Genomic DNA, 16,893 nt, shown 5'->3' with positions numbered 1-16,893 from the left:
TCGATTTTCTTTGTGTTTAATTTGCTTGTCTTTATATTAGGGAAAAATACATTCTTATTTTTTATATAAAATATGTGTGGACGCTAGAATTTATACATATGTAACAATATTAAATTCCAAACAGTTGCAATCGGAAGACAAAAATTATAATTTTATTTTAATAATTCAGTGCGAAAGCTTAATGATATAAGCGATATTTTTAAATTAGTTTAATTTTTAATTTCTAAATAGTTTGGACTCTTACTTTTCCATTTGCATATGTAGGAACTACCTTTTATATAAGTTTTACAGGGTACTTTGAATACGCAGTGTAAGAACTTTGCAATACAACAAGTCAAATATTGATACACACATACTCACATACACTCACACACACACACTCAAACAGGGCGACAGGTTGTCTAGTGGGCGTGGCATTTTATACCTGACACACAAAAGCACTGAAAAGGGAATGAAAAATACGATTCAAAAAAAAAGAAAAAAGCTTCTCAAAAGCAGCACGCGCCAAACAAAACAAACAATTTGGTAGATGCGACGAACGCAAAACTCGACAAAAGCAATTGCAATTGCATCAGCAGAGGTTGCGGTGCGGCGGCGGCGTGGGCGGTTGCGAGTGTACGGGGGCGTGTCAGTTGTGGCACCACAACAAAGTTGTTGACAATGCCAAACACGTTAACCGAAAACTTTTGGCACGAAGATAAACGCAAATAAATTTGGCAACTTGGTCGTTTGTACTTGTTGTCGCAGCCGTCGCCGCCGCCGCTGCTACTGTTGCTGCTGCTGCTGCAGTTTGTCTTGGGCGCAAATTTGGCTCAAAGTGCTTGGGCACAAAGGCGGCTAAAACCCGCATGGCAAACAACAGTGGCTGCTTACTGCGCACGGTCTCTTGCAGCTAGCCCGCATTTACAGTGGCATAAATATGACACACAGGGCTCAGCTTGAAGCTGGCCATAAACGATTTTCACGGGCTACAGAGCTGCACATAAGCCACATCCCCTTCAGCCCTTCCTGCCTAAGGGATGGGCTGGCGGTCGATGAAGAGTTCTGCAAAAACCACAAATTGACATGCATTGAGCGCTCTATCTATGGATGTGGGCAACCCACTGAGCAAAAAGCTGAAAACAAAACAATTGTGCTCTATCAGGGAATTACCAACTACAATATACCCTGTAGTGAAGGCACAAAGCTTAAACAAAAGCTCTTGTAATCTACGAGATATGTTACTTAGGCCTTAAATCTATAAGTTTTAGGTAACTCGAAATAGTTAAGAGATATATGAGAGACTATATTTAAATTTCAAGTCTTCTATAGTTGCTGAAGTCGTCTGCCGTCATTCAAATCGTGTATATATACACACTTTATGGGATTTAATATGTCCGCCTTCTGTTTGTTACATACAAATGTACAAAACTATTATACCCTTGCACACACATTTTTCATGGGTGCGGTATATAAAGGGAAAATGTCGCGTTTGTCCAATATATTGGACGTTGCTGTGCACAGATTTGCCGACGCATGACACTCATAAGTAAAATGCCTCCAGCTCTGCTCGACTCTCTGTCCGGCTACAATCCCAAAAATCAAGCTGAGTGCGTCTATGAGCTTAAGGAAGCGCCAGGACAGTTGGACGAATGGACAGCTAAGACAACAGCAACAACAACAGTACAGCAACTGGCCGGCACATAAATCGGTTTGCGGCTGCTGTCTAGGAAAGAAGCTGCTTGGCCCAAAGGCAATGCTGTCCCATGTCCTTTTGCCCATGCCCCTTCCGGCTCTCCAGCTAGCCGTGCATCTAACAAGTTGTCTATCGTGTTTTTTTTTTCCTTCTATTGGGTTGAAGCAGTCGAAACGCTGCGAACAACAAGTACAATTCATGATAGGCAGCAGCTGAGCAAGAGAAGAGTTCGAAATGTTTGCGATATTCTACTTATCTTAATGTATATTAAATAAATTTCAATTGTATTTAGTTCAGTAAGCTTAGCCGAACGAGAAAGACTCATTATGAGGTCTTAAGGAGGTAAACCCAGATAATTCCTAAGTAAAGTTTTGTTGAAACCATGAAGTCATCCTAAAGATTCTAGGCTAAACTGTTCAGCTGCATAGAAGACGTTTAACGGACTTGATTTTATGAACTTTTGTTGTTGAAGGTTGTTACTTTATCTAAATATTTATAAATATATTTATATGATAAAAAAGATGTAGCTATATAATATTAAAACAAATATAATAAGAAAATATAACAATAATTATTTGATGAACTACTCTTACCGGACCCAACCCTGCTCCCATTAGTTTCTACTAAAAACTAATAAACTCTAAATTAAATAATATAAATAGAGTAAAAATTCCTGCGTCCACCTCTAACTGTTCGAGCGACCTTCGCTCGTGTGTCGGGGTGTCTGGCCCACGCGTGGCATGGATAGTTCCATATTGGCTTGTTATTGACAGCATAGTTGTTCAGAGATTTTTTTCTTTTGGTTAGTTTTTCTTTTGGTTCGATTTCAGAAACGAGCAAAGCTGTCGACCAGTCGCACAGTTAGTCACCCGGCCACAAAGAAACACGACAACAACAGGCACAAGGAGTAAAAGCAGAAGATCTAAAGCCTGACAAGGCAATAGCTAAAGCTACGATATGCAGGCAGCCAAATTGCTGGATATATATTTATGTACATATATATATATATAGGGGGACATTAGGCACATTCAATCTCGACCAGCCAATAAGCAATTTTTGGTCACTTTTATTGGGCACAAAAACTGTCAGAGCAGATTCTGCTGCTGCTGCTCCCTTTGCTGCTTGCCCGTTCGGTGGCCAACTTTGCGTATACGTAATGTGCGCAGGAAATGAAAAATGTAATTAAAAAAGTTTCTTTTGTTGCCCGAAAAGTCTGCTGCATGGGTCAGGCGTGGATGAGGGTGAGCTGGGTGAGCAGGAAAACCAAGTGAACAATTTGCGGTGCCTTTTAAAAGCAAGTGCCGTGTGACATTCAGCTGCTCGGGCAGCATTTAAGCTCTACCTTTTGTTTAATGCTCTTGCTGGGGGTATTATATTTTTGGATATTCAATTTGTAATCAAGGCAAACAGCCTATATTCTCTTGATTAGTAACAGCAGACGAATGGAGTTAATCAGTTTTTCAGCTTTGTGTTTGATTACAGGAAGTATATGTGTCAGATTGGATCAGTCTTATAACATGGGAAATTAATCCTTTGTATGAAAACCCTATTTGTTTTAAATAAAGATATCTTAATTAATCCTGGTATTTATTAGCTCAACTATACTCCTTACTAATGAGCAAAATTTAATCAACATCGGCTCAATTTACAACTAAATAGTTCCCATAGAAATAATTGCTCACAAATTGAGTATTTTTATTGAAATATATCGCAAATGGATGCAAGGATATTAAATATTCGACGCCCCGATGAGAACTGTTCTTTCCAGCTAGTTGTATGTGTGCCACTAAAGGACACACACACACAGAGACACACACGTGTGCGCATGTAAAAAGTGCTCATTAAAACATATCAACAAGCTTTATAGCCGCTTCAACAGCGATGTCGGCGTCGCTGCTGCTGTCGCTGTCGCTCTCTTTGTCGCCGTCGTCATACCGACAGCAGTTAAATTCATTCATAAACTACGTGACAAAACGAACGGAAATGTAGAAACGGAAATTGCCAACAAACACACTTGCACACACACACACACACACACATATAGGCAGCAGTGTGCGGTTGCTCACATGCTTACACATTGACACACTTGCATCCAGACAAACCGTCAGTCGTGTCTGACAGACAGTCCGTCTGTCAGACATCATTCGTCCGTCAGCCAGCTTTAGCCAGCCTGCCTGACGGTTCAACGTGCGCGAAATATTTTCGCACTCGCCGCCAGTGCCTGGTATTTACAATCAATTTTTAAAATGCCCGAAAATACCACAAGCCGCGCTCTAAATATCCTGTAATCCCAGCAATTACCCAACGCTTTATTTAAATAAAATTTAATATTCAAAGAAATTAAAGTTTTCAGGAAACATTTAGTTTTCTAGTAAAAATAAAACAAACAAATAATTTAATTTCCTTTGCAAATTATTAACTACTTGGAAAAACTCTTTTTCCTCACATTTAATAAGTATCTTCAGCTCAAACTTAATTTTAGCCTCAGCACTATAATTGAATTTATTTTAAACTTTCGTAAACCTATTTTATCTCTATTTTTTTATTTATCCAAAAACACAAAAAATAAAAATGAATATATACATATATAATATTTTTAAATTAATGTGAAGCTTAACTTAAAAACATTATTTTTTAAAATTAAAGAAATCAGCTTTTCTTTGGCTTTCTTAAGTATTTTTGAAAGCCTACAGGGTAGCTTGGAGTCTAGCTGTGCCAAGCCCTAACACACTCGCCTTTTTTGATGGCGCAACCCGTCGAGTGTCTACTTGAGTGTAGCAAAAATGTTGAATTGCTGCGCCGAGCCCAAATGAAGGGGGGCGGGCGGCGCACACGTAGCAAACCCTCCGACACCAATTCCCGGCCGGGGGCACCGTCCCTCAATCTCAATGCCCTCCCCTCCCCCCCCCCCCTCTCCGCCGCGTTCAACAAGCATATTACATTTGCAATATTTCCCACCCACTCTCGCACTCATATGTAAGTCATCAAGGGGGCGGGGCAGAGTCGGTGCGAAATCTCATAATATTGATAGTGCGCTTTTGGTAAGGATGTAAAAAATCAAGCGTATTTTTTGATTGCAGCCATTTGACCTCAGTCAAGGGTGGCACAGTGGGCCGAGTCGGCATAATTGGCTACATTTTGATTTCATATATGTATGTACATATGTATGTATGCATCGGTGTATGCACGTATATGACAAACAATTGGGCAAACCTTTTCCTATACTTTTTTGCTAGCCACAGAGAACACAAATTGGTGCAGCTTAGGCCAACAACAACAAAAAAAAAAATGAAATCTACGAGTGCTTCCGGCGGGCAAACATTCCTCCTACCATTTTTTTTTTTAAAGGGGCGGGCTTGGCAGAGCTTATTGCTTGCTTCAATCAGAATTGTATTGTCCTTTCACAAAAAAGAGAAGAAGAAAAAATGGGAACTGTGTATTGCAGTGTGATTGCTCGCTGGGTGGGACTTGTGTTCGCTACCTTTGTTATTGTATATTCCCGCTGTGGGGAAGGCAAGGACTGGGTGTCAATGAGCCATGCAGATCCGTTTTAATTGAAAGCATTTTAAAAGACACGCAAACAGACAGACTCTATATGCAGTTGTTGCTTATTTTAAATGAAGATTGGATAAGGCTGAAACATGTAAATGCGTTGCTTGAGAAATGCGCGTTTAAAACTTTATGAAGCACGATATTAAAAATTCAAATACTTTCTATATGCAAGGTTATTGTTTGCCTTAAAGCAAATTTAAAATTATACTTTCAAGCTATTTAATTTGATCTTATGTGTGTTAAAGGAAGTTAAACAGTAAACTGACATTTCGCTTTAATAAATTGTTTAACTTTTATTCACTTTACACTTTCACCGTTGCCATGTAACTTTTGTTGATTAATATTTTAAGAATTAATTTACTTATTACCCGACAACAATGTCGCTGTCAATGCTCCGGCTGAAGGCCACACAGGGAGGGGTATGTGAGCTGCCAGTGTTGAAAAGGCAACTCGGAAAAGCATTCAACTCGACAAGCTACACGTAAGTTGACCTAATTTAACCTTGACCCATTTTCAACCTGCGCTCTCGACTGTTGAAACATTGTGCAAGCTTTCTATTGCCATAGTAAATCGTACAATTTCAATTAATGCTATGCCCAAGCATTGTAAATTTAATTAAGCATCTAATTAATAGCATGAAAATTAAAAGAAAAGCTTAATTAAAGTCAAGCTGAAAAAAATGAAAACATATAAAATAAAAGACAAAAAGCAGTATATAATTTGCTTTATATTTTTGTCTGTTAAAAATATATATGTATATTTATTTATGTAAGCTTTCCCTGAAGTAGAGAAAGAACAAACTGTTGCGAATTTTTAAATTAAATTAAGTAACTCGATTATTTTAAGGAAATTGACTTAATTATAATAACAGTAACAATTTAAGAGTATAAAGGCGAAAAGCGTTTTCAACCCTTACTTAAATTGTTTCAGCCATTCCAATTATGCCATAAATTCATTTTCGTAATTTACATATTCCGTTTAGCTGCACATACATTTTTGTCTTTATGGCAATAGGTTGGCCTTTCAATTAATTTAGCTTACGATTTGCCGAACTTGGCCCAATCAGGGACCAGCATAGTTTATGATCGTAACCTTTTGCATTTGCTGTTGCTTATCTCATATGCATATAGGCATTACGATGCCATTACTTGGCATCTGCTTAAACCATTTACCTGTTTGCTATTTGTTGCACGCAAATTGCGTATACGCAGTGTGCCACAGGCGCAGTCGTCAGCCCTTGGGACACACGAATTCGCAATCGCATTGAGTGTGCCCAGGGCCGCTGCTGGGCACTTGTGTGCGTGTGTGTGTGCGTGTGGGTGTGCGTGTGCGTGTGCGTGTGGGTGTGTGGTTGTATGTGGGCTGCGTTCTCCGGCCCATAAATGTCAAAGTCAATGCAGTTAGCACGGATCTCGGGCAGCTCGAGAGCTCGGTCTTGAGTCAAGGTCTGCATTGGTTGTGCGCGCGCCTGTGTGTGTGTGGGTGCGCCATAAAATATACAGCAATACGAGGCAAACAATTTCAGATGAAATCGCACGCGTGTTGAAAAAAAAAATATATATATATATATATTGTATATATCACTCCTCCTGTTGTTGTTCTTGCTGAATAATTGAAACGATAAATTTTCCACACAATAAAGCGCTAGGAATTCAATAAGGTTTACAATTTGAAAGGGGGGCGTGGGCGGCCCTGCGAAACAGCGAGGCGTGTTGTTGTATCAGGCGCACTCAATGACATTTTACTTGTACAACTTGTAACTTGTTGCTGCCACATACACACACACACACACACACATGCATAAACATTATTTTATGTGCACAGGCACACACACGAAAACACAACTCGACAATAAAAATCACGCATGAATTTCATATGTTCACAACGGACACAGCGCAGAGCAGCAACACGCCCCACAGTGCCACTTGCATAAACAACTAGAACCTAGGCGTCGTGTTGCACGAGTGGTTGTGTGTGGGGGGATTTGTGTGGGGTGTGGCATAAAGCAGCGCTTTAGAGAAAAAAGGTCGCTGAACAAAAACCTCAACACACGAGTAAAACAAAATGTAATTACAACAAGGACTTCGCAACGGGCAAAGGTGGGGCAGCGAGGGTCCGCAGCAACAATGCAATTGTTGTGCTACCTGTAAATGCAACAATGTTGCATGAGTGTACGTGTGTGTGTGTGTGTGTGTGTGTCAGGCAGTGAAAGTGAAGGTTAGCTACCAAAAAGCGTTGCTTTAGCCAGGCAACTGCTGCTGGCAGGTAGCACAGGCCGCCACAAGCTCGGCGCTACACTTGAGCTTTATTGCATACATTAAGGGACCGAGCTGGGCCACAAAGCCACGCACACGCACACGCACTCGCACACACACACACACACACGAATATACTCACACGCACACACTCGAAACTGCACCTGGGGGAGTGTGCGTGTGTGTGAGTGCGTATGTGTCTATTTGGTTAATGGATATTGTCGTTTTGGTTAGCAGAGAATGAGAGCGGGCAACACTATAGCGAAATGGAGTGAGCGCGTGAAGTGGCATCATAAATAATTCCACAAAGCCTGATAGATGCTTTAAAGGGCATAAATAAATATAAACCATACTGTACATACTATAAATATATATATAGTATATATATTTTCCGGTACATTTGATAAATGGCCATTTAGTAACGAGATTTTCAACTTCAAAATGGCCACAAAATTTCTATTTGTTTTATTGGCCATTGTTTTATAAATTGCATCAAAGATAAACAATCAAGTTGTACTTTTACCTTTGTGTTTATATAAGTTCTTTTGATAACAAAATTCTTAACAAAAACTTTAAATTAACGAAATTTATATATATTATTATTGTAATCGAACTCTTAAGCTTATTGTTTGAATTCTTGCTGTCGTTGTTTATATTTTATACTTTGAAGTTATTTATTAAACGCTTCCCTTTGCTTCTTACTTCGGCTATTGCTTTGCCTTATTGAGTTTGTAGCTCGTAACTTCTTAGCTTTACTTCTTGCATCGCTCCTTACTTTGCTTCTCACTTAGCTTCTTGCATTATTCCTTGCTTCAGTCAGGCTTATTTTGTTGCTTCTAACTTTACATTGGAATTGGGGCTTGCATTAACTTGCTATTAATATATTTCCTTCGCTCCTTTCTCTGATTATATCTTTACTAATTACTTCACTTGGCTTTATTCATCGGGCTTCTGACTTTGCTTCTCTCTCTCTAATTCTCACTTTGCAGCTTGTTTTGTTTGAAGCTTGTTTTCTTGCTTTGCCTTGCACTTTTAATGTAAGCTTCCCATTTATTTTATTCATTAAACCAATTGCAAGCGCTAAACATTTTTTAAAAGTTCATTTCTACCTGCATTGTATCTTAACCCTGCCGGCTTCTCTCACACATTTCACTCAGGAGGGAGAAACTTAAAGCATTTTATGCTCATCATTGTTTGGCACTTAGACAGATCGACGACAGCGACGGGGACGGCGCCGCCGCAGTTATGTCGATTAGATGAAGAGACACCTGCACTGGCCACAGTGCCCAACCGACAAACCAAACGACCGCCCGCCCGCCCGCCCGTTGCTCTTGACATGTCTAACGAGCAGCTGATATGACAAAACGCCATTTGGCTTTTAGTCGGAGTGGAGCACACACACGTGCTGGCCAGGTGCATGCCATGCATTGCGCTCCCCGTTGGCACTTGCCCTTACGAGCTGCCGACAGCATCCTTGACATGCTTGCGGAGCACCGTGACAATTGTGCCTGGTCTAGGATTTGGCTTTTGGATTCGGGCTGTTGGATGTTAGCCTGCTGATGGACTTGCCTGCCACTCTGTGGTGGCTTCTACTGCGTGCGTACCCTCTCCCATTCTCTTGCTCTCTCCCCCTCGGCATATTTCTTAATTAAAACGCTACCATTTCGGCTCAATTAACGGGCTGGGCTGCCAACATGCCTACGCACTTTTCAGCTGCAGTTGCCAACTGCAACATAAATTGCCCAGTAACGAACTCTAATGGCCACAACTGTGGGTCCAAATACCAGTCCGAGTCCAAGTACGATTTCGACTCGCTGTCATTTCGGTTGCTGCCCACGCAGACAGAAGGCACATAAAAAATTCAGCTGTCTGTCAATTATGAGCTCAACGCAGAGCTGCAAAATACACACTTGATGCTGTCCATACACACAATCGATCTATATACAGTGCTGGGCATGCAATTAGGGACTGTGTTCTTATTTCGTTAAAAAGTGTTTTCTTGTACTAAAAAGAACACATTTCTTTGAAAGCAGTCTAAAAATATCAAGCTAGCTGCTGCGAAATGCATACAATATACATATTATTTTTATATAGATATGTAAAAAATATAAAAATATAATATATAATATATCGTGTCTGGATAGGCATATTCCGGTTGGTTAACCAACTGAGCATTGCCATGTCTCTCCTAAAATATTGTGCTACGAATGAGTTAATGTTGTGTAGATTTATTTTAATAAATAAATAACACTTTAGTACGGTGCCTAATTATATGAGCAACACAGTATATACACAAACAGATACATATATAATCAAATATATATATTTATGTATATCTGTGCGAAAATCTATTGAATGAACCCACGCAGCTTTGAGTAAAAGAGACGCAAGCGTCGACTGCTCTCATCGTGTGCGTGTATGTGTGTGTGAAGGACTCACTGGAATTGAGCGTAAAAATGTGCCAGAAAAACGGGAATAAACATGCGCATCCCCGCATATCCTTGAAAATCCTTGTACACAATACCGCCTGGATGCGTCTGGAGCGCTGCTGCTCATTCCAGTTCTTTTTTATATGTTTTTTTTTTCGTTGTGCGACGAAATAACTCAATGCCACACGATGTGGCACAGTCAGTCATTGGGTCGAGCCGGCTCGGCTCGGCTCCTTGACGCTCACCTGACCGACTAAAAGCTACACCCCTCCCATCCCTCATGAGCAACCGCCACGCTGTTAATGTCACCATGGAGACAGAAGCTGTAGCTATTGCCAGGGCACCCATGCCCCGCCTCATACCTCCCGCCGTGCACCGCCCTTGCCTTGGCTATGCAAATCGCCGCACAACACACAAAGGCATCAACTCGCGCTGTGCCTTGAAATTTGCATGTTTTTTTTGTGTTGTTTTGGGCAGGTGGAAAACGTAGCTTGTAAGTCAATTGGGTTGGCGCTTGTCTACACGCACACACACACACACACACGCATTAACACACAGACGCAAACACACACCAACGCACACATTCATTTAGACTGACGCGGGCAATGCATATATTAAGGCGCCGCGGGCTTATACAAGAGAGACCCAGAAAGTGGGAGAGCGCGCCACTGAGCTCTGTTTGTAATTCGCTTTGTAGTCGCCTTGGGCGCAATTATTTATTTTTTTTTTGCTTACCATTCCCTCCGCTGAACCACCAATTTTTACCTCAGCGGCAACTCTTCATTTTAAACGCTTTTAGCGCTGCCATCGAGTGGCAGGCAAACAGCTGAGAATAGTCTGGATTTAAATTTGATATTTAATATATGCTTCTTTTCAAGCTAACTTTATTTGCACTAGACTCGACATCTAGCTTTACTTGGTTTTCTAAAATAATATTAGCTTGGCCAGGGCTCTGTTATAAATCTCCAAAGAGACATTACGATAACAGCTTGGCTAAATACGTAAAATGCCGCCTGGTTAACAACGTTAATGTTATTTAACAGTTAATAATGTTACTTACAGCTGCTTAACATTGAGCAGTTAACAGTGTGCTGTTTGAAGCTGCTGTTATTTATTATTTATGCATTAAATATTGCTAATCGAATTATTTACTTTCGGTTTCTTAGAAGTTTGAATAGGTAAAATTAAAATATTTTTTAAAAAATACATGCATTTTGCAATGAACTCTTTTTAACAAAAAAAGTTGCCGAAAACACTTTTTTTCTGAAGAATAAAACAAATTTTAAATTAATTAATGAATGTATAGAATTTAATATAAAATCGAATGATTACTGTAGATCAACCTTATGGAGATCTCCATAATTCTTAGATGCAAAATATCTAATGAATTTTAATCATTAAATTAAATCATTTTTTAAGAAAACTTTAACCTATTCTCAAAAGAGAACTACATATTTTCAAAGCTTTGTAGCTGCTCGCAAGGTCGAGTATGCCTCGAATTTTGGCTGGCAATTCGATAACGCCTGTTGGGTTCCCATTGTGGAGTACTGTCCTTTATGGGCCTCTTACTTGTTCTCATTTTATGACATTTTTAAGTAAGTCGCAAGACACTCGCGAGTTCTTTTTTTTTGTTTTTTTGTTGTGTTTTTGTAATTGAATGCGTTAAATTACAGCAAATTTATGCCTATTAAGTTTGGAATTTTGTTGTTTTTGTTGTGTGTAAGGCCCACGAGTGCCGTTTATGGTTATTTAGGCGCAGGCACTAAGTTTTTTTTTTACGATCTAGCGACAGGCGGCAAGTACCAGTGGGATGCGGATAGGGATTGGCCGCATAAAAAATGCTTATTTGTAAAGTTTAGTGGCGGCAGCGCTGACTCATGCGATGCCCTACAGGTGCCCCGCCCCCCAAAGAAAAAGACAGACGCCAGCTTTGGAGACTGGAGCAAGGTTACGACTAACTCGAAATCCAAGAGAAGCTCACCTAAAGTTGGGCTGGCGCCACGGAAATGCAGAGCGTGTAACTAAAACTTGTTTTTCTTACAGTGCAGCTTGCTTAACGAGTGGCTGGGTCGGGACCGCGGTCGGTGACGGTTGGGTGGGTGAATGTTTGGGTTGCTGCCCGCTGGCGGCCTTGAAAGTTGTGCAACTTGCTGGGGACGAAGTCGAGCGGAAGTCGAAGTCGTCGCTGCCGCTTCTCGATGTGGATTATCCGCATTACCTGCAGGCGTCAGTGGCGTCTCTCGCAGGGGCAAACTTTTCCCTAAAAGTGGGTGCCAAGCGCTGCTCGAGCTGAAAGTTGCCGCAACGGCAACGCTTTGCTTTAGACGTACAGTGGCTGCCAAATGCTTACCACCACCACCACAAAAAGACAGTCAGATAAGAAAGTTTTTGGCTGATCTTAAATTTTTCGTTACAGCTACAAACAAATTGTTCAGTTGGCCAAATCAATTGTTAAACAAGTCGGAAAAACTAAATTTATATTTAATAATAATTTTTCGTTTAAAATTATAGTTCAAATATTTATATGATATATGATATAAAAGCTTCCTTTTTTTATTTTAATTTTATAATATTAGTTAATTTAGTTATTAAGTATATATAATTGCATTGTTTATGTGTGCATAAATATTTAATTTTATTTAAACCAAATATTTAAATGTTCGTTAGGTATTCTAGTATTTTGGTCGTATTTTAATTTGCTCATTCATTTGATTTGTATCTCTTTAGTTGTCGTAAAACTCATTAAATGCATACCAAATCTTTTCCTTTTAACTGCATGCTCTCATCAGTTTGCCACGCCTTTTGCAGACGCCACTGCGCTAGTCTTACTTCAAGTTAAAAGCGTTGCGTATGTAAATGAAAGCCCAAAATATGTTGAGGACATTTTGAATGTCCTGGCTTTTGGCTTTGCCCACGAAAATCCAATAGAAATTTATGTCATTTAAATTTTTCGCAATGCATAAAATGCCTTAAAAACAAAATATATGACCAGCAATATATAGTCGAAAGCCCCCCCACGTTGGCAAACTGCAGGAATCGAAGGGGGAGGCGAGTTGAAAGCCGGGTGTAGGGACAACTTCAAGGTGCGCAGAGCCGCTCGAATTGCCATGAAATTTATGCGCCAACTGCCAACTGGCTGGCAACAACAAGTTGACAACATTCGGCTGAATCTCTGAAATATTGTATTTTCCCTTTTGCCCCGCCCCGCCAGCGCCGTCTGCTTCTTTGCTTTTGGCAATTTTCAACTGCTGATTTTCCAATCAGTGCGCAGTTTGTTACAGCCACGGAAAGCTTATTGAAAATATTTGTCCTGCCACGAACTTGAATGAGACTGCGAATGCGAATGCGAATTCGAATGCGACGCCATCTTCATTAGTCTTTGTCTCTGTGGGCAAGGGGGGAAAGTGCGAGCGGCAGACGGAAGTACAGGGCAAGGACCATCAAAGATTTGCCAGTTAGCGTCCACTGCGTTACTTTAGTTTAACTGGGCTGGCAGAAAAGGAAAAATCAAGAGCTTTGAGTGGAGTATCTTCTATTCCTTTTTTTTTTCGTGTTTCCACTGCATTGCAGCAGTTTGTAGCTGAAGCCGTTGCCATAGATTTGACCAAAGATATGTAATCGAAGGGAAAATACGAAGCCATAATTAACAGTAAGAGCCCTGAAGACAATGAAGCATTTGGCTTTTTCACTGCACTGCAGCAGTTCGCATTAAGGACATATAATTGAAGATTGCATAAATACGAAGCCTTAATTAGGAATAAGAGCCCTGCAGATATTGAAGCACTTGACTGGCTTTTCCTTACCATTTGCACTGTACGGCCGCAATCTGCAGTAACGAAACATATTAAATACTATAGTAAATCATAAAATATGAATTAAAAGGGACGATCTTTAAAATATTATAGAAATCAATTTGAAGTTTAGTCCCTGCGGCATAGGTTGCAACTCCTCCCCGAAGAGCTGTTACTTAATGCTAATGCATTTCGTTGCCGTCAAAGTGGAAACAATGCAACTGGAGCAACGAGCATCGAGCATCGAGAATCGTGCGTCGCTCGCTTGTTATTTTTGACAACAGCGGCTAACACATGAGACTACCCTGCTGCCCGCCCTACCCCCCCTACCCACCCTGCCGACCAACCCAAGCTGCGGCTCAGCGAACTAGAAAAAACAACTTCTCGACTGAATGCAAGTTAGGAAGGCGAAAAAAAAACTTGAAAACTGCCAGTGTGTGCGTATATCCGTGTGTTTGTGTGTGTTGGTTGCACACTGGGGAGCAGCTGTAGATTTGAAGTAGGCTCTCCCGGGGCTCACTCTGACAATTGTACGAGAATTTTTTATATTTTTTTTTCCTATACCTTTTTTTTTTTCTTTTCGAAATATTTGTCTCATTGCCGCGCGTTTACTTTTTTTTCAGCTTTGGCAATTGCCGAGCTGCTGCGCGGGCAAACTAAAAAATATGGCCAAGTTTTGGCTCTGGGCGATCTCCATGGTGCTTCATGGGCGATGGCAATGGCGACAATGTGAATTTATGGCGAGCTACGTGGGAATACACTCAGCTAGCTACCATATGGATAGGTATACATATGTATAGATATATGTACTCATATCTATATACATATATCTTACCTATATACACTTCTATGTATCATGTGTGGCTTTTACATTTTTCGCTCCGTTTAGTATTTGTCATTGGCTGGGGGTTTTTTTATCTTGTTTGGTCTGCTTAAAGCGCCGTGAAAATGTTGGCCAAGAAAATTGAAAAATCCGATGTGGAATTGAATAATATGGTGGCACGCGAAAGCAGCTTAAGTGGGTGGCGGACGGCGGGCGAGCAAGTGCAACAGTCAGCGACGCTCTTTGTGGCATGTTGGTAATGTGACAAGAAGATTTATGCAAAGTCCTGAGAGTTGTGCATTTCGAATTGATAGCGGCACACACGGATTTGTACAACAGGACCTCTAAAGTTTTATGTAGCCCGAGCTAAGCTCAACAAAGGACCACGAGTGGTTAATAAATTGGGTGGAAAACAAGCAAGGATAAGTATATAGAAGTGGCTAAATATAGAACTTTAACGACACGCTATCCGGAAAAAATGTAATAAGCGAAAAGTTATAGATCTATTTATTAATTGATTGATTTGATTTGTTGATTGCTTTACTGAAGTGACATGCCCAGCTCAAACTTTATGCATGCGAAGTCGAGGTTTTGAAAAATTCCACTCGAAACTGCGAAAAATTAAGTGTTTTTCATTTGATCGAATTCAAACTCATATCCAAATGCCTTTAAACGTATTTCATACCTTTCCCGAAAGCTAGTGAAACCTTTTTTATTACAAAAAGGGTTTATACACAATTCTGACAACTATTTTGAACGGGTAGCGAGGTCTAATCTAAAATGTTCAAGACCGTTCCGCGCCTACTAAAAAATTAAAAAAAAAACAAATAATAATAAAAAATGTATCCTTATATTTTTAACTTTTGAAACAACCCCAATGATTATTATTGGATGGCCAAGTAATTTTTGAATCCACATTAAATTCGCAGTTTTAGTTATATATCGAATGCACAAAATATTCTTAAAGCTAAAGACGTGGGCTGCATTTAAAATTAAATGTTCGCCTTGTGTGAAATCCACTCCATTAATAAATTAATATTAACAATTATATATTTAATTAAATTCGCTAAAATGTTTGCGTGGCTTTTCACACTTAAATGCGTGTGGGTGTGTGGGGGCTTATGCAGAGTAAAAGTGTGTTAAGGAGGCTAGGCTGGGGGGTTAAAAGCGAGCACTCACCTTTAATTATCACAAGGAAGATCACCGCGACAAACAGCGTGCACGACGTAGACGAGTCCATGTCCTTGGTTTTGTTGTTTGCGTTGTTTTTAGTTTGAATTGCGAGGACCGTTGTTCTTGTTGTTATAGTTGTTGCCCCGTTGTTATTGCTGTTGTTGTTGTGCGAGTGAAAGTGTCTGCCACAAGCTGCAACAATGTGTCGCCTGTCGCCGCGGGTTTTAAGTAGCCAGCGCCCAGCGTCCCACCTCGCTAGTCCTGGTACGTTGCCGTGATTAACACTAAGGCCAAAAGACAAACGCGTCGAGTGGGTCAAAGTTCAGCGCAGCGTGCCAAGCTATGAAGGCCAGTTCTGTTGCACTCTATCTTGCCCTCTCACTGCCTTTCTTCCTCTCCCTCTCTCTCTCTTTCTCTCTGTCTCTTTCTCCGGCTGCAGCTTGTACACTTAATTAGAATCTCTGTCGCTTATATTTCGCTTGTAGCTTGCTTTTGATTTAGAATTTGTCTCTAATCCACTTTCTTAAATCTCTGCACAAATTTACCAGCAAAATTTCTTAATTCCGTTCTTATTTTCCCTCCCGCTATTATATTTTCTTTCTCTTTATTTTTTAATGTTATTTGTTTGGCAAATATTTTGTCTATTTTTTTGCTCGCCTTCAGAATTTTTGGCTCCTGCGGTTTGTTTGCACTACTTTTATTTTATTTTTAAATTTATTTTTTGAGGTTATGGCTGTTGCAAATTTAATTTCCGGTTTTCTGGTCACGCATTTTCAGCAGGCTCTTTATTTATTTGTATTTTCAAAGTTTTGGTTTGTTTTTGTTTTTGCTTTTAATTTACATAATTTGCACTTGAATACTATTTTTGCTTTCTGTATTTTTTTTCGAAAGAGCTTGAGAAACCGTAAGTCGCAGTTGTTGCTGTTGTAAATTGTATTATTTTAGTTTAGCTTGTTCAGATAAATATCGTTGTTTCGTTCAGTTGTGAAGAGTTGCCTGAAAGAAAAGTAAATATGAAAATTATCAACATTTTGCTTGTAAAGTTCAAAAGGTTATTTTAGTGTTATCACAACATTTCTAGCATAGAGATCTTCGAGATTATAAGGTAAATGTGTTAAATCGTGATGAGTATCTAATAGGCGAGTCTCTGGTCGAGTTTCTGGGAGATTATCGGACTAAAGTATCGTAGATCTGC

The 16,893-nt window shown here is 40.0% G+C and overlaps 2 protein-coding genes across 5 annotated transcripts in view; one reads left to right on the top strand and one right to left on the bottom strand.

The window, feature by feature from the left end:
* Positions 1-16,893, top strand: part of LOC135439474 (alpha-ketoglutarate-dependent dioxygenase alkB homolog 4) — a 128,174-nt gene that overhangs the window by 88,433 nt on the left and 22,848 nt on the right. The gene's annotated exons all lie outside the window — the stretch shown is intronic.
* Positions 1-16,893, bottom strand: part of nAChRalpha6 (nicotinic acetylcholine receptor alpha6) — a 109,187-nt gene that overhangs the window by 81,378 nt on the left and 10,916 nt on the right. For all 4 annotated transcript variants that reach the window (XM_064698223.1, XM_064698220.1, XM_064698221.1 and 1 more), the window contains exon 2: positions 15,705-16,694. In XM_064698223.1, coding sequence (XP_064554293.1) covers positions 15,705-15,765 — 61 coding nt within the window. In that variant the 5' untranslated portion in view covers positions 15,766-16,694. The remainder of the gene's footprint in view (positions 1-15,704; positions 16,695-16,893) is intronic.

The sequence above is a fragment of the Drosophila montana genome, unplaced genomic scaffold (assembly GCF_035044405.1).
Source record: "Drosophila montana isolate Dmon_TW-CO22-7 unplaced genomic scaffold, ASM3504440v1 contig_402_1, whole genome shotgun sequence".
Classification (NCBI taxonomy): domain Eukaryota; kingdom Metazoa; phylum Arthropoda; class Insecta; order Diptera; family Drosophilidae; genus Drosophila; species Drosophila montana.
Note: the sequence above shows the minus strand (reverse complement) of the source record. Positions and strands in the feature narration are given on the sequence as shown.